The following is a 24,715-nucleotide window of genomic DNA, read 5'->3' on the forward strand; positions in this document are numbered from 1 at the left end:
ATTGCTGCAAAAAGTTGATTACTACATTTTTATACATTTCCGAATAGATTTCATCGATTCCTTGGGCTTTATTGTCTTTGAGTTTTAGGATGGCATTTGACACTTCTTCTCTTGTTGGGTCTTCACTGTGTAGTTGACGTTGTAGATTTTGTTGATTTTCTATGTTGTAACCTCCTTCAATATCGTTTATATTTAGACATGTTCGCTGAAATGTTGCGCCCATCTGTTAAGAACTGAGTTTTTGTAGTATTTCACCGTTAGTGTCTTTATAAATTTTTAATCGTGGTTTAAATTCTCGGCGGCTATTATTTAAGGATTTGTAGTATTTTCTCGTTCCTTTTTTATCCAATAAACTTTGTATCTCATTGAGAGTGTTCTGTTCGTATTCCCTCTTCTTACGTCGATGGATACGTTTTTCCTCTCTTCTAAGATGTCTATACTCTTCTTTTTTTCTCCGTGTACAACCTGCTTCGATTGTTTTTTGATATACTGCGTTCTTTCTATTTGTGGCCATTTCGCACTCATCATCAAACCAATGATTTCTTTTTTCTGATTTGGTTTTGCCCAACCTTTTAACCGATTTCTGTAACACTGTTTTTATTCTTCTATGTTCTTTGTCATTATTTGATCTTCGATTTTCTATCTTTTCGTCGAGATCTCCCGATCTCTTATTTTAAATTGGATATTCTCTCCTTAAATCGTGCTTTAACTAAATAGTGATCACTATCTATGTTTGCTCCTCTAAAAGACTTAACGTCTAATAAGTTAGAGCGGTGTCTTGCATCGATGATTATATGATCTATTTGGTTAATCGTTTCATTATCAGGAGATTTCGTAGTTCCCTGTATATCTTTATGAGGAAATCGTGTCCCAGCTTGAATAAAAATTAATAATGTTAAATTACATTTTTTGAAATCTCTAAAACTATTAATATTTCTGTGAGTATGTATACAGTGACTTTCAGTTTTATCGATTTTATTCCTCTATTCATACGTTGCCTATTAGTCTTTCATTCCTATTAAAACCATATTAATTTCTGTTTTATTTTCTTTATATACTCATATTCCGAAACCTTTATCTTAAAAAGTCCCCAATTTTTCATACTATTTAGTTTCTTTTTTAATTTTTAGTTATAACTGAGATTTTTAAAGCACATTCCCCACAAACAGGTGCTACATACCGTGTCAAAGTTGTTCTTAAATTTATTTGAAATACCTAACAACAGGTGTGCTTTATCTGCAATAGATGCTCTCACAAGGTGGTGGGAAGCGATCAGTTCGGCCTTTATTGACTCTATTGTTACATTTAATGGTGTACACTTGAAATCGGTCGATTGTTATATCCAAAGCAAAAGCAAAACGTATGAGATAACGTAGTAATGGAATAATGCTAGTGAAATTTGAACTCGATAAAGAAGTGTTGTGAAGAATAATAAAGCTTCAGGTATTGACAACAACCAGCTGAAATTTTCAAAATTGGAGGTCATACACTGACAGATAGATTTCATAAACTAATAACGGACGTGTATTACTTTCCCGTAATATTGGGAATAACCAAACAATGAGTCTCCCTTGGGTAATTATGGAGGAGGAGGACGTGTGGAATACAGAAGAAATTGCAGGAAACTGGAAAAAAGCAATTATATGCCCCATCCACAAGAAATGAGACAGACTGTATGAACTTCTGGCTAATCAATGGTGATTGACCATATTCTGCCATTTAGGTTAGGTTTACCATTTTATTGCTGCGTGACAAGAGAGAGAGAGATTACAATATGACAGCCGTTACACATTAATCATAACAGGCTTGCCAACTCTTTCACTACACAAGTACCTAAATTTAACAAAATAAAATTTATGTTTAAACATGCCGCCCCACTTGAAAGGACGCAGTTTCTTTCAAAACCTACAAAACTAACAAAATAAAAACAATGATTAATGAATTAAAAGAAAAGGTTAACACTACAGTTAAAACTTGTCAGTTCTCATTTCTTAAATTGAAATTAACATACAAAATTAACATACAATTGAAATTGACAGCCTATTGGCAAACACATATACGATTGAGTGCTCTTTTGGTTTCACTACCACGCACTTTAACACTCACAACTCTAGTAACTCCATCTGCACCTGGATGCATTTCTGTCACTCGTCCAAGAGGCCATTGAAGTGGAGGAGTCCTGTCGTCTTTGATCAGCACCAAAGAACCTAGCTTTAACATTTGGTGGCAATTAGATTTCCATTTCTGGCGCCTTTGTAGCTCGTTCAAGTATTCCAGTTGCCATCTCGACCACAGCTGTTGAACCATTACTTGTATAGATTGCCATTTGTCTAGACGGTTCTCAGGAACATGAGTAATATCACACTCTGGCAACATAGTTTAAGTATGTTAAATTATAAAGTGTGCTGGCGTCAAGGCAGTGCTATCATCATGATCGCCGTAGATAGGAGAAAGTAGCCTAGAATTCAATATACCTTACCATACCACCCTATGCAACAATGTACTAAATTCTTCAAAAGTCATAGACCGACAACCCATTACTGTTTTTAAATTAGACTTTACTTTACTTTACTTAATCAGTAGACCCATTTGTACCTTTCGGTGTTAGGCCGTTTAAAATACAATTCATTAAATTACAATATTTGACAGTCTTCTGAGGTGTCCTAGCTCTTAACGAACTTTCTCCATTCCTTCCTATTGGATGCCATCTGTGTTGCTTCCTGCCAAGTCTTACCCTTACTCTGCAGTATCTGCGAGATGTCACTGTTCCATTCTTTAATGGGTCTTCCTCTTCTGTTCTTCCCTATTGGTTTGGCGTCCCACACCCTTTTTACTTGTCTATTATTGTCCATCCGGGTTAGATGTCCGAACCATGCCAATTTTTTCTCTTAAATCAGACTTAATACTTTTTATTCCCGCTTCCCATAAACCCCCAAACGTAGGAGAATTTGCAGGTATTAAGTGCCATTTTATTTTTTCATGTAATAGACTTTGAGAAATGGAGTCAGATGATGAATTTTCTAAAAACTCATAAACAGCATTTATTTCCTTGTTTGCGCTTATATAATTTGAACCATTATCAGAGTAAATATTAGAAAGGCTTCCTCTTCTACTAATAAATCTTTTGAAACTCGCTAAAAACGCGTCAGTGGTAAGATCTGACACTAACTCTTGCAAATATAAGCCTTGTTTAATTTAACACCTCTAGTTTTTCGATCCTTGATAAGGAAAGAACCACCATAATCAGTACCTACATTTTGAAAAACTGTTTACCCTATTCTGGGAAAAATCACCCATTAAATAATTTCAAGGTTTTGGCTTAGTTTTAAAACAATCTATACATTTATTTATTACATATTTACAGCAGCTACGAGCTGAAATAGGCCAATATTTTTGCCTCAATGACAAAATTAATCGTTGAACACCACAATGAAGCAAACGTTTATGGACCAAGGGCTAAAAACAACACAAAAAAAATTCTTTCTGAAATCCTCTTGCCTTCTATCTAGCTTTTCTTTCTTATCTCCTGTTATCCCATTTTAATCCTTTAGAATTTGTGTGCTCTTAACTATTAGTCACTCTTTTCTCATATTGCTTTGCTCATATTACTTTATATTTTTCAATTTCCTGTAGTTACTTCTCCATATACTTTATCTTTTTAATCCTATACACAGTTTTCGTATTTCTAATCTCAGATTCGTACACAATCTTGTTTTCCTCGTATGTATTTTTCAATTATATTTACTTGCCTTATTTCTCCGAAACAAATTTTGTGTATGATCAATCGGCTTTAAACTATTATTTTTCGCTTCCTTTCTTTACTTGACGAAGTACCTTCATGAGGACTGTGTAGTATGATTGATAGTTTACTTTTTTCCGACAGAATAGAAAAGAATTGTTCGTTCACTAAAAGTATTTTACGATAACTTTGATAATTGAACATGCAGTCACCATTTTCAAACAGCCTAGTATAATGACACAATAATTTATGAAAACTCCGCCTGCAGTTTTGTTGGGTGGATCGAGTAGCTCCACAGAACTGTTACCGGTCCCAAGCCCGGATAAAGGAGGAGGGGTCTACAACCAGGTTAGCACCCTATGGATAGACTTTAAAACCATACAGCTTATAGAAACTTATGCCTCGGGACAGGAATGATCTCATTATGACCACTAACGCGAGAAAGGGGACAACAAGAATTACAATTAAGAATGGAGAACGAGCGAACTAAATCTACTATTCAAAAAAATAGATAAAAAACAGCCAGAAAACTACAGAGGTATAAACTTGTTAAATACTAGGCTAAAACTTACAACTAAAATTTTACAAGTGCTAATAAATCAAAGGATAAGTTTAGCAGATGAACAACAGGGTTTTCGTAGTGGAAGATCGTGTACAAATGCAATATTCGTTACAAAGCTAATTAATGAGAAATCACAATAGTATAATAGACCAGCATTTCTCAAACATGTAATCCATCTTCTGTATAATAGAGAAGTTTCCCTAAATATTATAAAAATTATCGATAACATCTACCAAAACAACAAAATGGAAGTCAGAATAGATGGACAACTTATAGAGCCTATAGAAATAGGCAGCGGAATAAGACAAGGGGATTCATTGAGCCCCATACTCTTCAATTTGATCATGGGTGAAATCATCAAAACCGTTAACAAAGAAAGAGGGTACAGAATGGGAAACAAAGAAATCAAAATACTCTGTTACGCAGACGACGTAATAATAATAGCCCAAGATGAAGAGAGTTGGCAAAGACTGGTCCACAGATTTAACATAAGAGCAAAAGAATTTAATATGACTATCTCATCTCAGAAAACTAAAACAATAGTAGTCAGCAAAGAACCAATCAGATGTAAAATAGATATTGATGGCATCAGTATTGAACAAGTAATGGAAACAAATATGTGGTAATTACACTGTCTAGCTATGGAGACATGGACAAAGAAGTGAAATATCAAGTACAAAAAGCAAATAGATTGGCAGGATGCCTTAATAACACTATATGGCGAGACAGACACATTGACACTGAGATGGAGACAAGAATTTATAAAGCCAGTGTAAGACCAATAATGACATACGCCTCAGAAACAAGACCCGACACAGACACAACGCAAAGGCTACTGGAAACGGCAGAGATGAGAGTACTGAGAAGAATTACAGGAAATACGCTAAGAGAAGTGAAGACGTTAGAAGAAAATGTAACGTACAGTGTATAAATGAATGTACACAAAATAGAAAAAAAGAATGGAAAAACCACATAAGCAGAATGGAGGAGACCCATGTCGTCAAAATAGCAAGAGATAAGTCACCAATCGGCAGAAGAAGTATCGGACGACCACGCAAAAGATGGAGTGACATCCTTTCATAGAGGTATTAATGCGCCAATGAACAAGCAGAATTACTTATAAAGAGGAAGAAGAGAAGAAGAAAAATGTATGAGCATAATGCACGAAAAATGTATTACACGCCATAATAATTATATTCTCATAACAAAAATGTCGATAACGTGATATTTGCGTCAGATATCAATAAAAAAAATACATGAATACTATCAAATCAACGTCAAATTGAAAAGACTGTTAAGGCGTTTTTCAAAAAAAAACTGAAGACTATCAAATTATTTTCCCCGTACCGGATTCTGATAGTAATACGTGCTCGTCGTGCTCTAAGCTTGCATTGACCAAAAAATTAAACTTTGTGTTAACAGAATATTCAATTAACAACGTAAACTAAACTCTAAACTAGACGCAAGAAAATAACTAACGTGTAGCTGAATGTAGAGTCACGCGTAATGTATGTTTTTAATAATAATAAAAAAATAAAACAACAATTTATGTTGAGTATACCAATGGTTGATATGGTTTCGAATATGCGATGTTATTGACTCGGGGGGGCATGGCGATGGCGTACTGACGTGGCGGCTACTCGGAATGCGGTCCGGCGCTGCTGCATTCTTCCACTTTACCAGCTTCCTTCGACTTAAGAACAATGCGCGTGTGCCACGTCTGTATAATTTCCCAGGAACCTATAATTTGGACATTAGAATAAAAATTCGATGAATTTGTGCCATTTACTTATAGTAAATTAACTTTTTAAACCTTTATCATTATTTATCAAATTATTAATAATAAAAATGTAATTATTACCATATTATAATAACACCTGCAAAGAATTTTCACAATCATTGTTACACATTATATTCTAACCTTAACTGAAATATATTTAATAAAAATATACCAAACTATTTTATACAAAATTCTTGAGAAACTTCGATCTTTATGTTTTTAATACGAGGTATGAGAGGTGATTATCAAGTAGCCATAAGCAACAGATTCCAATTGCCGGGAGAGGAAAAACATAATGTAGACTTAGGACAAGCATGTCAGCAAGTCGCATCAGTTATAGAACAAGCAGCGAAGGAAACCATTGGAGAAAAGAGGACTCGCCCAAAACGGAAATGGTTTGACCAACAATGCGAGGAAATGCTTGAAATAGAAACTCAGAAAAGGTTGAAAATTTTACAAAACCCTATAGATGAGAATAAAGCAGATTGTTACAGAACAAGATCACTGACAATGCGACTACTCAGAACTAGAAAGAGGAGCTACATAGAACAGTAAATACGAGAAATGGATATAAGTAGCGAGAAGAATCAGATAAGGAAATTCTTTAGGGAAGTGAAGGCAGTCAGACAAAGTAGAACTGTTGGGGTAACACAAAGTATGGAAATCGTTGAACGGTGGAAGGAATACTTTGGGAATTTATTAAATATTGAAAGTGAGAATGGACGAAGCAGATTTTCAATTTCACTCTGCAGATGTGGGAATACCAGAACCAACACTTTAAGAAATAAAGTATGCGATAGAATCTCTTAAAGATCACAAAGAGGCAGAAAATGATGGTATAAACGCAGAATTGATAAAAAAAAGGAGGAAACGTTTTATATCAAAAATTGAACGGCATTAATCTGAGAGTATGACAATAAACGAAAATGCCTATACAATGGAATGGAATCGGTATAATACCCATACATAGGAAGCCAGATTCAAGTTAGGGAGTTATATCAATTATCTTGCACAGGTAAAGATATGAAATAGAACATCGATGCCATTTAGTATAACATCAGGACTTAAACAAGGAGACACTTTATCACAGTTGCTATTTAATTTAGCCTTCGAATATGCAATAAGCCAAATATCGTCTTAACTTACAGGGAGATTTGCGAATCGAGCAAATATATATACTGTCGAGCATAAAATTAGGGTCACTCCGTAATTTGAACTATTTTTGGATGTAACATAGTTTACTAACAGAGTACTGAAAGAAAACAACGTTGTTATCCTTTTATGTTGATTAAAAGTAATGCAAATGAACAACTTTCCTTTGATATACTAAATATTGAAAAGGTACAAGGGTGTTGAAACAAAAGAAATTTTATGAACTTCAACAGCGAGTATTCCCTCTTTTGGCAGTGATTACGACGAGGCATGCTTTGGATCAGATTTTTGATCCTATTTTGCGGAAGATTGTTCAATTTTTGCACCAATTTATCTCGAAGCTGTCTTGAATTTTTGGGCGCCAGCACATGACTCCCAAAACGTTTGTTTATTTCACCCCAAACATGTTCTATGGGATTAATATCTGGACTGCGAGCAGGACAAACAAATCGTGGGATTTAAACCTCGTTAAGATAAAAAGTAACTATCCTGCAGTGTGGGGTCGTGCATTATCATGCATAGATGTTGCATCGTGTGCAAGAATAACTATTAACGGTAAACTATGGTGTTCTAGAACCTGTAGAAGTACCCGTGTGCAGTCAATGTTCCATTCTCGACAAAGACTAATTTCGTGCGAACGTCAAACGATATGTCTCTCCATGCAATAACTGATCCTCCACCAAATGGAAGTCGCTCGGCAATACATACTTGAGCATATCTCTCGCCTGGACGTCGCTACACTCTTACATGTTTGTCTGAGTCGGTAAGACCGAATCTCGATTCATCGGAAAACAATACACGTCTCCAATTCTGTATTTTCCAAGCCAACTGTTCTCGTGTAAAATTTAATCTGGCAATTCGGTGTTCACAGGAAAGCGACGGTCCAGATACTCTACTTCGAGAAGATGAACCAAAAGCATAAAGTCAGCTCCTAACTGTCTATTCACTTACGTTTACATTTCTTACTTCTTGCATAATATGATTTCGAAGGGAAACTGCCGTGCCGGTTTCTCAAAGCACAAGAAACGATAAAGCGGTCATTTCTAGCTGCTTTAATTCCGCCTCGACCTAAACCAGGTCTTTGAGTAAGCTGACCGCTCTCTTCGTACCATCGCTATAGTCGTTGCCTAATCGAGAGACTTACTCCAACGTCTCTCAGTTCCGCGCCCGAAATCAATGTTAAATAAAATTTGTATCAACTTGACGGTAAAAAATCCATATCTTTTGATCAGAGTGTTCTATCGACAAAAATCAATATGCGTTTTAAAGGCGAAGAGTGCAGCTTTTGTATGGATTTTTTGTATTTTGCCGAAGTCAGTTTCTATAAATCTGTTCAATAAATAAACTTTGCGCAATTTTTTCCCTTTTTTATTTTTTACGATTCTTCTGAGATCAATAAAATTTATTACAATTATTAACCGGTCGTAGTAAAATTTCCATTGTTGGAGACTAGTCTTCAAAACCTATAACATGACAATTCGATTTTGATTTTTGGTAACAGATATGAGGCATTTGAAATATGACTAAAAACGCAAAATTTAAACTTTTACATTACAAATGATTGCACGTCACGGGAAATACCTCCAACAAGACGGTTTATATATATATATATATATATATATATATATATATATATATATATAAATATAAGCAAGTTAATTATATGAGGAATGACCAGCTTTACTTAAACCCATATATAAAAAAACTATAATCAAGGTATAAACCAGATATAATATTTAGTTGAGTAATACATCTATGTTGCCGTATCCATACACTTGTATGGTCAATAGAGAACAAATATGTCATTTAGTAATATTCAATAAATATTCTCTGTTTGTCTGAATAGATCATCCATAAAAGATAATATGGTATAAAGATAGTAAGTAATAGAAGATTTTTAGTATATAAACAAAATATTCTTTAACAGTCACAATTTAGGACTAAGTTCATAGGATCTTTGGCAACATTGTTTTGGTCGTACCCTCTTAAGAATCAAATCGCCATGAAGAGAGACGCAGTTACCGAATCCACGCTTACCGGAGTCTGCCAGCTTGGAGCCAAAATTGCGGGAAATGGAATTTTAATGTATTTTTTAATTTAAATTTTACACAGGTGTGGGGCTAAAATCTACAGGAATGTGGACCCTCCAGGCCATTTAAGAAGTCGAGTGAAAAGCAGAACTGTAATATTTAAATATATTCTTTATCTGCAGATAGAATTTCCGAACTAGTTTTTAAATTTTGACGCCTAGTTTGTTCTTAAAAACCATGTCAACCATTCCATTTATTCATCTTCAATTATTTTTATTGAACACTATATGGGCAATATTTTTTTAATTATCATTTATACCTTGATCACCTTGCGGGATTGGCTTCTCCAATTACATCCCATACAATCCAGAAGTTTATTTCGTGGATCATCAAAAATAATTTCATAATATATGCCAACTTCAATCAATGTGGGACTCTTTTCTTTATACTGCTATTTCAATAACTTCTGATCATACAACCGAACGAAAGCTATACAGACATCGACTAAAGCCTTAGATTAACCCCTCAGCTACCCGCTTAATTCAACATAAGCGAAAGCTTTGACGAACATATCAACCCACTCGTTCCCTGGATGATTTTCTCGCTCGCCGTAATTTTTCTGTTCGAGTCAAATAATCCGTTGTTAAAGTTAAGAATAGAATTTGAAGAATCTGTCATTGCAAGGGTTATTAGTAAAAAAGTTTATCGATAAATTCGCACGTGTTTACTATCTAAAGTCACCACATCATTACTTTAAGAGCGTAGGCGCAAAATTTCGGGCCGATGCTTTTTAAATGCATTCATTTTTTTTCGAATCCTGAGAAAACTATCAAATATTTTTGAAAAATTTAAAAGGAGAATAAGAGATTACATTATTACCGAGGGCCGAAAGTCCCTTAGAATAAACAAAAAGTTTTTTGAATGAGATATTTGAAATTAAAAATCACACTAAATTTTCTCTTCTTTTTCACCCCCGTAACTTATTAAAATAAACATTATAGAAGTTTTCAGGGACTTTTGGCCCACAGTAATAATGTATTCTTTTATTCTGCGTTTAAATTTTTCAAAAATACTTATTAGTTTACTCAGGATTCGAAAAAAATTAATGCATTTAAAAAGCATTGGCCCGAATATTTACACCTACGCTCTTAAAAAGCTGACGGGTGTTTATGTTCTTCAAATAACGAATCTTCGGAATGTTTTTCGTTTTTTTCAGGTTTGAAGAAATTATTATTCCTCAAATAATGTGCCCACGATTCCCTAAAACTCTTGATAATATCTCTTTCACACCAGATGCAATTAAACATTATTTATGGAAACTACGCAATGATTCACCACCTGGATTAGACGGACTAACCTCCTTTTTCATCAAATAATGTTCAGAATATGTAGCCATATCTATATCTCTCATAATGAATGCTTCTTTTAATCAAGGTTCTCTCACTTCGTCCTGGAAATTGGCTTCGGTTACTCTTATATTCAAGAAAGGAAATAAACTTGATTGCAATAATTATCGTCAAATCATCCCCTTTCCTATTGTTGGCAAGGTCATGGAATCAATTATTTTGGAAGCTATGTCTGATTTTCTCCTTCAAGGAAATGTCATCCCTCACCAACAGCATGTCTTTATCAAAGGTCTTTCAACGATCACAAACTTACTTTATTGTGTAAATGATCGGTCATCATCTTTAACCAATCGGTATTCTGCTGATCTAGTCTACTTAGACTTATGTCTAACACCTAAGAAACAAGTAAAGTATCTAGGAGTGACATTGCACCAGAATGGAAAATGGGGAGAGCACGTGCGGGAGGTGGTCCGGAAGGCTGCGAATAGTACGGCTGCGTTGGGGAGGGTGATGCCGAACATTGGAGGACCCAAATCCGAAAGGAGGAGGGTCTTACACGGTGTTGTACAATCGATCGTCCTCTACGCGGCACCAGTCTGGAGCAAGGCGGTAGAGATAACTGCTTGTAGAAGTCTTATGACACGAGTAGACAGAACAAGTCTGTTGCGAGTGGCATGCGCCTACAGGACTGTGTCTGCGGCAGCCTTGTGGACCATCACTGGATGTATTCCGTTGCATGTTTTGGCGGTGGAAAGAAAAGAGCTTTATGAGAGAAGAGGTCCAAACCTTACTGTGGCCGAGAAAAGACAGGAAAGGGAAAGGTCAGTTGAAAGATGGCAAGAAGAATGGAACAACACGGAAGATGTGGCACAGTGGACGAAAATGCTGATCCCGAACATAAGAGATTGGGTGGACTGTGGCCACAGGCGACTGGATTATTTCCTGACGCAGGTGCTCACAGGATACGGGTGTTTCAGGGCCTACCTCTATAGGATCGGAAAGGCTGATACAGATGAATGCCTATACTGTGGATCCTCGGACACTGTGACACATACGATGTTAGATTGCAGCAGATGGATAGTGGAAAGGAACAGAATGGAGAGAGAGACAGGTGTGAATTTTGTTACAGTGAGAGAAATGATTGAGAGAAGGATTGAAAATAAATTAGTTTGGACTAACATACACAGCTATATCCGTGCAGTGATCAAGAAAAAGGAAGAGGAAGAAAGACTGCTAAACCAACGCTAAAGGTAAGAGTGAATGATGCTGAAAGGTGAAGCTAGAAAAGTGGGTCACACTGTGTGAGTTGGAATGCGTGAGTCAGACTGTGGTGAAGGAGGAAATGCCCATCTGGAAATAATGCCGAACTAGGAGCGATAAGTGTCTTCTACGCGCTACCTGGAACGAGACAGGGAACCTCCTTGCTGATGAATAGAAAGTGGATGTGTATGAATGGAGAATGAATGAATAAAGGTAGTGATTCGGAAGTGATGCCGGCCTTACAGCGGCCATTCCGCTTCCGGATCGCTGGATGACAGAGGAGGGTCTGGTTTAGCAGGTAGGCGTTCGGCGTAGACTCGGCGACGAGAGGGCATTTTAAAGTACCTCGGGAACTATCGCCGGGAGTACGAAGAACGAATCCTGCACTACAGTTAGTCAGGCGGCGCTCTGGACTGAGATGTCTTTTGAAGATTCCAGACCCCCCCTCTATAAAGATCCTGACGTCGATTGCCAGTTAAATTGCTAGTTTGCTAGCTTCAGGGTTCGTGTTGGGGAAGACTACTCACTAGATAAGCCAGTCAAGAGTGGAGTCTCACAAGGACCAGTACTTGGTCCGCTCCTTTTTTGTATCTACACTAGTGATCTTTTGCTCATTTTATCCAATAAGGTTTCCATTTACGCTAATGATACCAAATTATATATGAATCTAATTATTAACCATGTTCTTTAACACGATCTTGACGCAATATTAAAATGGTCCTCAGAATGGTTACTTCCATTTAACATTGAAAAATGCGTTGTTCTACATGTCGGCAAAAATAACCCATCACAATCGTATTTTATTAATGGACATCCCTTAAACTCGGTAACCTCCCACAGCAATCTAGGAGTGATAATTAACATTGACTTAATTGGTCTGATCACATAGTGTCGGTGTGTAAACGTGTTAACTCGAAACTGTTTTTGATTCTTAAATGTTTTACACGTATATCTCTAACTTCTATTAGTAAACTTTACACAATATACGTCAGACCTATGCTTGAGTTTGTCGGGCCACTGTGGAATCCAAATCTTAGTCACGATAAAATCCTACTTGAAAATGTTCAACGTAAAGCCACAAGACTGGCATACGGCTGTGTAAGACCTTACTATGAAGACAGACTATCAATCCATGGCTCATCTTACGACATTCGAGCAGCGACGTTTGCGAGGTGAACTAAGTAATTCTGTATTTCCGTATTTAAAAATATAGTTTTGGGAACATAAACACCAAACACCATTTTCAAGACCTTTAAATCAAGACGAAAGATTAAGAGGCCATCGTTACAAATTAAAGAGGGATCAGACTACTGCAAGGTCCAGGGTGAACTTCTTGCCAAATAGAATATTTAATATCTGGAACAATTTGGATCAAGACACCATATCGGCAACTAGTGTTATCATATTTAAAAATAGATTTGATAGTTATTTATTTCATTTATAGGATTGCGTTATTTTAAGCGGCCACTATACTACTCGCGAAGTACGAGAGTGTAGACAGGTACTTCATGCGACTTCGCTTCGCCTCGTTCTACTTCCGTTCCTAGCAAACAAATGCTATTTTGGACTGAGTAGACATATGAGAAGCAGAAACTTAAGCCAAAAAACAAAAATAACCATATACAAAACCCTTATACAACCAGTGTTGACATATGGGTCGGAGACATGGACCATTTCCGAGGCAAATGAAAATCTCCTGCTTATATTTGAACGAAGGATCCTGAGAAGAATATTCGGTGGCATCTGTGAAAATGGTGTTTGGAGAAGGAGGTACAACTACGAGATATATCACAGATATAAACATATATTTGGTGGTAAAGACGTAGTATCCTTTATAAACATAGGAAGACTAAGATGGGCAGGACATCTGGCAAGATCACAGCAGAACAACCCTCCTAGAAGAATCCTTATGTCGCAACCTATGGGAAGTAGAAGTAGGGGTAAGCCAAAACTCAGATGGAGGGATGGTGTAGATGAGGATGGTAGACAAATAGGCGCAGCAAACTAGCAACAGTTGGCAATGGATAGAACTGACTGGCGTAATAGACTTGGGAGGGTCGAGGCTCTTTTATAGGACTGTAGCACCAATGATGATGAAAGTATCCGTACATTACACCTGTATATTTTTAAATCTTTGTCCGTTTTTCGTTGCATCGGTTTTCGCGTCGTCAAAGTTCCGTCCAACTTCTTTAACTGTAAATATCAAATGTAGCTGTATTCAAATAAAATATATACAACAAAAAATAAAGACATTTATTAAGATTTAATTAAAATACTATTAAATATATATTTTTTTACAGATGGAGAATACCTATTTGCTGAACCAGAAAGCAAGCTTTCCAAATATGCCCCGAAGAGTTGGCGCTCCTCTCACAGCCACGGACTCGATGCCAACGGCCGTCCAGCATTGGCTTTCTACTTCAGGGTTCAATTTTATGTCGATAGTCCCTTGTTACTTAGAGATGAAACTACAAGACACCACTATTACCTCCAACTACGTCTCAACGCTTCGTCCGGAGCTGCTGGAGATCATGGCACCCATTTGGCGGGGCTTTCACTACAGGCCGATTTGGAAGATTACAGTGAAACCACGACATTCCGGCCAGAAGACTACGTTCCTCCAAATATGCGGGGTCCCGCGGCCCTTAGGATTATCGAAGCTGCGCATAGGACTCACAGGGGTTTGTCGAAGAATGAGGCTCGGGGGAGGTTTATAGCAGAAGCTTGTCAGCTTCAAGAACCAGTCAACGCTCACGTATTTAGGTAATATTTTTATCTTGCATTTTGAAAACAGTTTGAAAAATATCGGACAAACTATATAAATACATCAACTCATAAATATGTCTTAAAATTTTACTTTCAGCGACAATCATTTTGGTTAAAGTCTAAATACTAACAAATATTAACAACTAACTTAACGACTATTATTAACTAATATTAACATTTAACTTTAAAAACTTGTACTATATAAGTTTAAATTAATAGTTTTGGATATAAATTTAAAGTAATCGAACAGTTTTGTGTCAGTAATATTAATTATTTTTAATTTTTAGGTTAAGGGCTTCTAAATCAGAGCCAGCTCCTGGTTCTCTACTATTAGCAGTATGTCCTCGAGGCCTAAAAGTATGCCCAGAAAATAATCCACCATCAATATTTTTATGGAGCAGTATTGGAAAACTCAGTTTTGAGCGAAAAAAATTCGAAATACGCACTGGTCATGAAAAATTAACCCTGTATACAAGTAGCGATGAAAAAAGTCGTCTCCTTTTGGCATTGTGCAAAGCTGCTCACCAATTCAGTATGGCTGTAGCACCACGTCTTAACGAAGCACGACGGGAAGAAGAAGAAAGGCAAAGATGGGATTGCGACCAACGTATATCAGTTATAAGCTCAACTTCGTCCAACACCACATCTGGAATCGTTAGCGATCGTGTTCATTCGGAAGATGAACTTGAAATAATGATCACCAGTCCACCAGCTCAATCGACAGAAAGTTTGGCACTAGCGCACCTGCTGGACAGTGCGCCTGCTAGTAGCCGAACCTCTGCGGCGTCAGCTACTGCTGCTTTGACTACGATGACTCTTAAAGAAGAGGAAGAGGAAGTGAAGCCAACATTAAGTGAAAGTTCTACAAAAACCCCTAGTGGAAAATGTGCTGGATCACAATGCAGTTCATCTTGCAGTACTGTTGTCGTTACGCCTATTCAAACAAGTAAGTCAATAAATATCAAGATATTTAAGAATTATAAACCACGTTAAATATTGAATTAAAGTATAAGACTGTTGACTTAAGACGTTACTGTCCAATTTTGGTATTCTTTCTCTTTTTTAGTTGTTGATGTCTGGCCTTGTAGATCGTAATACATTTGTTGTCTTTTGTTATAATAATATTACTATACATTATTATGATCACCGTAGACCAATAAAATATTGGGTTTTAATTTGCTTGATCTCGTTCATTATGTTTGTAGCTCAACTTTCATTGTAGTGATATGGTACACGCCAGTCAAGAAGAATTATACCGTCCCAATTAGAGCGCTGTTGAAATCGTTCATCGTACAACAGTTTCCAAAACTTGGTTCGGAATATCAACTATCAACAGCTTTTTAGCAACATTCGGAAATACTGAAATATAAGCGGCATTACCTACAGGAGAGGAGTTTTTTGGACAAAAGAGCTAAGCGCTGCCCACAAAGAAAAGTTCTTTCTACCCTCCTATAGTCACTCCTAATGATGACTTGATCTCGCTCCTAGACCCACAGGAGGTAGAAGTGCAGGTCTATGCGAATGATCTAGTAATTAGGACAAGATGAAAATATGGTAAGGTTCTATTTAGCAGACTTCAAAAAACATTACGAAAGTCTTACGAAAAATAACAAAACAAACTCTAAGAGACAGAGTAAGAAGTGAGGAAATACGAGCGAGATGTGGTATAGAGGAAAAAACGCGTGGACCAAAAGAAGAAAAGTGGTATGGAATCAACACATCGAAAGAATGACAGAAAATAGAATAGTACGAATAGCAAGAGACAAATCACCAAATGGAAGAAGATCATCGGGACGACCGAGGAAAAGATGGTCAGACAACGTCAATTGAGGCTAAAAACCGAAGTAAAACAGGCATTTTGCCTATTTATAAAGTAGGAAGATGAAAGAATAAGAAAAAACATTAAATATCGTTACTAGGTCAGGGAAAAACTCTGTCAATCCTAGATAACATCTGAATGTCCGCTCTGTATAGAAAAACTGTCAAAGAGTCGAGTGAGGTCAAATATCTAGGAGTAATAATAGATAAGCGGCTTACACTTATTTAGTATGATACATATCTAAGGATTTGTGGGAAAACATGGGATATGAAACCATAACAGATGTATTGGCTATATTTCACTGTAGTCAGACCTTTGTATTACGTATGGCACTCTAATAATCATCATCATCCAAAGTTGAACATGGGCCTCCCCTAATTTCTTCCAGTTCTGTCGGTCTTAAGCCTTTTGCAGCCAATTCCCAGCAATTCTTTTGATATCGTCTGTCCATCGTGTAAGTGGCCAACCTCTGCTTCTTCTGTCAGATCGTGGTCTCCACACTGTAATTTTGTGGCTTCACAGCCTGTCATTCATTCTGGCCACATGGTCCTCCCAGTTCGACTTCAGCCATGCTATACGATCTATCACATATGTGACGCCTGTCCTTCTTCTTATTTCTTAGTTTGTAACTTTGTTTCTTAGAGTCAGTCCAAGTAGTAAGCGTTTCATTCGTCTTTGAGTTACTATGAGTTTGGTTGCTATATTCTGGGTTAAGGAAAGTGTTTCGGCGCCGTAAGTCATGACTGGAAGCACACATTGATCGGTCGTCTTCTTTTTTCTATAATTTGGCATGTTGCTCTTGAAGATGTGTGATATAGCTCCATATGCGGCCCATGCTAAAGTGATTCTTCTTTGCAGTTCAGCAGTATGGTTGTCTCTAGCAATTTGGATCACTCTTCTATCGTCCAAGCAGATATTTATGCTATAGAAATATCCTTCAAGGCACTAATAAAGAAAAACTGCAAGTACAGATCTATAAAAATTTAATATTATATCCTAAATCCAGGATTTAGGATACCTTTTTTAATAAAGGCCTTACTAAATACATGGCCTACCAATTGAAGATGCTGTAGCAGGACATACTGAGATAAAGGCAGTTCTGTATATATATATATATATATATATATATATATATATATATATATATATATATTATATTTCAATAATTGTATCTGATTCGCCATCTGTTGTTCTCATTAATAGGACCTAGTATTTGTCTCCGTACCTTTCTTTCAAAGATGTCTATGCGTTTTACAGGTTTTTAAGTCATAACCCAAGTTTCACATCCATAGCTCACTGTTGGTCGGATTATGGTCTTATTTCGTATTTTAATTCTTTGTACTAGGATTTTAATCGTTTTTTAGTTGATTGACAGGCCTATTTATTTATCATGTGATTTAAGTTCCGTAGTATTCTCACCTGTTGCTTTGGCTCTGCTCATGCTAATTATGTCATCTGCATATGCTGCCAGTTGGACTGATTTATTGATCACTGTATTGCTTAAATGTATGTGTAAACCTAATTTCTTTTTTTTTATTTTAGAAGTCAAAGGACGAAGATCTTCTACTACTAGCAGCTTAGAACTGGGATATTCGCATACTGCCCAAAATTCAGCGCTCAGCGATGCAACCTGTATTGAACTGGATACCACCGAAGCCGTGTATACATCTGGACCTGCCCCAAGTAGTCACACTAGTGGAGTGTACACGTTAACCTCCAGTGAACAATATACTCTCAGTTCCAGTGATCACTATACCGCTACTAGTGAGCAATATAGTACATCAAGTGAACCATTTTCCAATCCAGAAGATCATGTTGATGGACATTTTAGGGACAGGACAAATTCAAACGTAAGCAACTCTGGTTCATTTCACGGAGATGGTAGCGACCCTACTGACTGCAAACAAACATTACTTTCAGCAGAAGAACTATCAGATTTGATAGTAGGGCGATATCCCTTGTGCAAAAGTGTTAGTCATACCTTAGACTCCGATTCGGATTATGTCACTTTACCTTCTTCTTACAAAGGATATGTACCAGTTCCACCTAAACGAATTGATAGTGTAGAACAGCGATTTCGACCTCCGCCTCCACCATATGGGGCACAACTAACTAAGTTACCGGCAGTGGAAAGTACATGTCTCGAATTTGACGATGGTGCAAGTGTATCTGAACGAATGTTACGAAGTCCTCCTCCGTATCCCGAAAATTCGACTCCAGTTCCACCTCCAGTTTATCCATTTGAAGAAGCCGGAGCTAGATTTATTACCACTAGATCACCCAGCGTACTTACGGCTCACGCCAGTGCCGTAAGTGTTAGTTCATCACCAAGTTATTCTACGCCTAGTGCTGTTCCGCCAATACCTCCAAAAATTCCGAGAGCCCCACCACCAATAAAAAACACAGTGGTATCTCCAAATAATTATTTAGACGTTGCCGCTAGTAAAGCAAGTGTATTGGTTCCTTGTACGTTTCTTCCACCGCCCCCACCACCAACTCCAAGACAACCTCCTCCTCCACCTCCCACAGCCCTTACGACGGTTTTCACAAGTCAGTTTTCAAGGTCACAAATAGAACAGTACCAACAACAAATGTATAGTGACGTTGATTTTGTGGTTTTTCCGTTAAAAGAACCAGCTATAAGCAAACAAGAATATTTGGAGGCTAAACAAGGCTCTCTATTGGCAGCGCTAGCTCAACAGCCAATATTCTACAGAAGTACGCCTTATTTGAATAGATACGCTTCAAGTCAGAATCTGTCAGATACTTATGTTCAGTTACCTGTTTATGGTGCCCCAAGCATTTCGTCAACTGGAAGCCTGGATCCTCCACCACCACCATTACCTCCGAATAGACCTGGGAAATTTATGAGAACCAGATCTGACGACAATATTCTCAATTCTTTAGATATGAAACAGCCCCCAAAGTTTAGAAGAATGCCGCCTCCTCCGCCACCACCTCCAATTCCCGAAAAAATAATCCCAGTAGTAGAAATTCCTAATAGTAGTCATACTGATTTAAAGAAAAGTGCAAGTGATAAAACTCAGAATGGATCTCCTACTAATAAAGCATCGGCTTTAGATATCCGTACTCTAAGAGAGAAAAGTAAGAAAATGGACTTGCCATTGATATCTGCATTGTGCAATGACAGATCGCTTCTAAAGCAAACGAAAGCCTTTGTAATGCCGAAGCATCCAAATGAAGTGATCTCACGGCAATCTTTAAGCTCTCCTTCCCGATCTAAATACCCAGTTACGGAATTAAATAGTAGTAAACTTAAGCAGCAAACTAGAAAAACGCCTTCGGTTCATCACAGGCATCCTGGTGACAAATTGCCGGACATACCTCGAGCTACTCCCAATAATTACGTCCTAACCGATTTACGTGTTAAACACAAGACTATGCAGTCCCATTCGTGAGTGCGCCAATTTAAAAACTATTCATTCCAGTGGTAGATTAGAATTCATTTTGTTTTACTCAGGGTGCCATCATTGCAATATATTTAGGGAATCAACCGATGTTGTGGCTTATTCCCATTGCTCTCATTATATATTAGCCACACTGTCGGAGTCTTGAAACCGGACCAGAGCAAAAATGTATTATTTTTAATAAAAATCTTGTAAGTTAAATTTTACTGGCAATTTAAAAATATTTTCAAATACGCACATTTTAATGTAATTTATATATAATTTATATAAAATATCAAAATGTATCTGTAAATAATATTAATCAATAATTCGTTAGTAACACTAGTGTTCTACTACGTGTTCCTAAATAATATAACAGAATCATAAAAAAAAGATATCCAAGGTGGTTTCAAATAAGGTGTGATATAATAAGTAGTAAGTATTGAAGGGCGTTTCTCTATATCAAAGTTTCAAAAAAGTCCTTCACGGAAAAACTTTGTTTTATACATTTCTTTTTGAAGTTCCAAAAACTCTTGTATATTCTTGTATATCTTATATTTTTTGTTAGTCGTTACCTAATTCAGTAGTTCAGTAAGTTTTTTGTTGTATATTATATATTTGTTCTTTTTGGAGATTTAATTAAAATAGTCGTATCGAATGAGTTTTAAAATCACTATGACAAGCGATAGTTCTTAGCTTCTCCTTTCTTTATTTTTTTTTTCCTTTCTATTTACGACATGTGCTCAAATCCGGGTCATTCCCAATTCATCGAAAGACATCATTCATCGAATCAATTATTTACACACAAAACGAACTATCGCTACCAACTCGTCCATATATTTTATAAATATGTGGTATCGCCACATTTTAAATACTCCTACTCATTTACAGATGGCGTAATTTTTCAAATACGTCATCTTTAATCCAATGGAAACTGTTCGAAAAGACATCATTCATCGAATCACTCATTTACACCCAAAACGAGCTATCGCTAACAACTCGCCAATATTATATAAATATGTGGTATCACAAATACTCCTACTCGTTTACAGATGGCGTTATATAATTAAAATATAGATATTTTTCAAATGCGTCATCTTTAATTCAATTGAAACTCTTGGAAGATGGCTTTCATTTTTGTAAAAGAAATACAAGCTATCACGATTATATATATATATATATATATATATATATATATATATATATATATATATATATATATATATATATCATTCAATTTTAACAAATCGTGGGCGTTCTGGGAAAATCCACTAACTCCATTTTTTTCAATATTGACATTTTATTACCATTAAATCCAGAAACATCAATATTTTAACAGGAAAAACCCTATGTCTTCAAATTCGTCATTCATCATTTTTAAATCTGAACCATGATTTAGTCTAACTCCCTTAGCGGAATTTTTTATACAGCAGAAATAAATTAAGTGCACTTAGTTGATTCTTATTTACAAACAATTACAAAGCTTGACAGGAAAAATCAACTAACTGCACATAGTGTAATTTTAGTTGCCTATACAAGCCGCAATAGTAAAACCTGAGACAAGGAGAATCAACTAACTCCAAATAGTGCGGTTATGTTTGCTAAACACTTTATTAAATTTAATTGTGTTTGGACGTCGATGCAACGTGGTTAGTTTATAAAATTCTTTAGAATGTATAGCAGAGGAAAGTTATTGTGTAAAATGGTAGAGGATGCTGAGAAGGCACAAAATTCAAATTGAGGTTAGTATTCACTTTATTTGTTGTTTCTGTAATTATTTTATTATTAAAATAATACGATTATTAACAATACTGTTGTTTTTGTTTAGAACTGGAACAAATTGGTACTTTCTCTAAAGAAATCGCAATCAATGCTGTTCAGGAAGAACCACAATCTCTGTCAATATGTAGAACTACAACTCCACTGTCCGGTATAAAACTTATATAGATTTCAAGTACAATTCGTTAATTTTAGTGTTTGTTGTAGATCCATTTAGTGATGATTCCGTCAACGATCCAACGTATAATAGTGATTTATCTCTGTCTAAGCCGAACAGCCCTGAAAACAGTAGGAGTCCAATCAAAAAATTAAATAGGTGGAAAGCAACCAATCTTAAAACTTGGAAATGTAATGTTGCCAGGAGAAGACGAAGTCAGGGTTTAGATTATCAAATTAAGAAAAAGAAACGACCAGCTAAGACACCCCAACCAGTTGATTGTCAAAATTGTCGCTTTAAATGTCACGAGGACTTCACAGCAGAAGACAGGAAAGTGATATGTTTAGCATACTGGAATCTTGATTTTGTCAGACAGAAACATTTTATTTTAAGTAATGTTACCGTAAAAAGTCCAGAAAGAAGACGACGCAAAAATGATGACTCAGTTATTCGTCAAAATTCTAAACAATACCATTTTCAGAAGAATAAAACCAAACGTCGTATATGCCAGCTTTTCTTCTTAAAAACACTTAACATTGGTAACTGTGTTGTTCTAAATGCTTTTAAACATAGAGGTTCATCTGGAAATTTTGTTGGTAAGGACAAAAGGGGGATGTCATCTCCTGCCAAGAAAACTAAGCCTGAAGTTATCGCCGAGATAAAACGCCACATAGAAAGTTTTCCCACAATGGAATCGCATTACTCCCGACGAGACACTAAAAGGCAGTATTTGGATAGCAATTTGTCTATATCCAAAATGTATCAGTTGTATACAGAAAAATGCGAAACGGGGGAACTGCAGGAGAAAGGAAAACCACCAGTTTCACTGGTAACGTACAAACGAATATTTGGCCGAAATTATAATTATTCATTTTTTAAGCCGAAAAAGCATCAGTGCTTAATATGTGAAACGCATAAGCCATTTACAGCGGAAAACCTAGATAATGAGACTGCAGTGTCATTTACAAAGGAGATATGACTGCTACTCTGCAAAACAAGCAGATAAAGAAAGATTTCTACAAGATAATACTTTTGTGTATGCAACATTTGATCTACAATATGTGTTACAGATACCAAGTTCAGATGTTAGCCCAATGTATTACTCTCGCAAATTATGTGTATAAAACCTTACCATATACCAATCATCCGAAGAAGCAAGTTGTTATTGTTGGACTGAAATAAATGGCAAACGAGGGAGTTCAGAGATAGGAACGTGCCTCTTTAAATACATTAACCAGTTGCCTCCACATGTAACTGAAATAGCATTTTAGTCTGATATATGTGGAGGACAAAACAGAAATCAACATGTGGCAGCCCTTTTGTTATACGCAGTGAACAATTCATGTATTAACGTTATAGAACATAAATTTCTGGAAAGCGGACACAGTTATATGGAAGCTGATTCGATGCATAGTGCGATAGAAAAAGCGAAAAAGCATGTATCTGTTTATTCAATGAACGATTGGTTAAATATCTTCCGGATAGCCCGATCTACGCGAAAATCAAAAAATTCCAAACCATACAAAATTACAGAACTAAAGTACACAGATTTTTATGATTTGAAGCATCTTTCAAAAAATCTTATTAAAAATAGATCTAAAGACGAAACTGGGAAGGTTGTTAATTGGTTACTAATTAAAAGCTTAAAATATTCCAAGCATGAACCAGGCATAATTCAATACAAGTATAGACATACCGACTCCTACCGCTCAATTCCTATTTACGGAAAGGGGAGGCCACCAAATCAACCAAAAAATTTACCCAAGCTTTACACAAAACACCTACCTATTAGTATTCAAAAAAAGAAGGATTTAATGAAATTGTGCAAAAACAACATTATACCAGATGAATTTCGGGGTTGGTACAGGTCTCTTCCCACGTCAAAACTGGTAACAGATGTCATAATTGAACCCGGTGTTGAGGATCGTGGTACCGAAGATGACATGAGTGATCAAAACTCTTAGTGTCTGCACTTATCTCTATGTATATCTGTTTTTTGAGAATATAAATATTCAAGTCCTTTTTGTCTTTTATTATAAAAAGTTTTACCCCATAAATCTTAATTTATACATTTAAATGTTTTAACCGTTATATTAAATAGGTGCATTCAGCGACAAGGAAAATCAACTAACTCCATCTTTTTCACAGTTTTCATCAATAAAATAATGTTTTTCAAAATATTTTTACATGAATGTGTACACCACGTGTGGATAACATACTTCCAAATCATATCCAGGTACCAGAACTTGACCAACCAGTGTTCCTGATTTTTAAGAGGTATAGAAATCTTTAAATGCGTTTTTCTCAAAACTTTACTTTTGTGAGTTAGTGGATTTTCCCAGAACGCCCACGAAATGTTCATGAAGTACGTATCGAAGGACATGCACAATTTATTTTAGCTTTCAAAATTTTTATTACATTTGTTTTTACTCCGGTCCGATCAAGAATCCCTGTCTGTACATAACGGTTACTATTGTATTATGCACGAAAGTATCCAATTTTTAGCGATATTGTATACACTTGCTCAAATTCTATATTAATCTGAATAATAATATTTTTAGTATTGTTCAGTATGTTTGTTTATTTATTTTCCTGATTCCAAATTGCATAAAGCTTCCAAGTGTATGGTGCTGCCATCATTTTAAATGTAATGTAAGATTGAATAAATAAATAAAAATTAACTTGCGTTTTATTAAATTACCAAGTTAGAGTAAACCTAGTAGACGTCTTGTGATTTATACAAAATAATGAGATAAACGAAAAGAAAGGATAAGGAATGAGTTGTAACAGAATTCTGTAAAGTTTTTAATACGGATATGCATTATAGTTTTACATTAGAAAATACATGACCGTTAAGGAGATATCCCTTGATAGTTGAAATTCCAGTCAATTGAAGGATTATAAACTGAAAAAACCGT

At 36.1% G+C, this 24,715-nt stretch overlaps 1 protein-coding gene across 1 annotated transcript in view; it reads left to right on the top strand.

Moving 5' to 3' along the window:
• The window catches only part of ex (FERM domain containing expanded), a 175,363-nt gene extending 150,885 nt beyond the window's left edge, over nucleotides 1-24,478 (top strand). The window contains exons 3-5 of the mRNA XM_072532743.1: nucleotides 14,170-14,632; nucleotides 14,923-15,581; nucleotides 17,997-24,478. Coding sequence (XP_072388844.1) covers nucleotides 14,170-14,632; nucleotides 14,923-15,581; nucleotides 17,997-19,873 — 2,999 coding nt within the window. The 3' untranslated portion in view covers nucleotides 19,874-24,478. The remainder of the gene's footprint in view (nucleotides 1-14,169; nucleotides 14,633-14,922; nucleotides 15,582-17,996) is intronic.
• Nucleotides 24,479-24,715: the final 237 nt, after the last annotated feature.

The sequence above is a fragment of the Diabrotica undecimpunctata genome, chromosome 5, assembly GCF_040954645.1.
Source record: "Diabrotica undecimpunctata isolate CICGRU chromosome 5, icDiaUnde3, whole genome shotgun sequence".
Taxonomy (NCBI): Eukaryota; Metazoa; Arthropoda; class Insecta; order Coleoptera; family Chrysomelidae; genus Diabrotica; species Diabrotica undecimpunctata.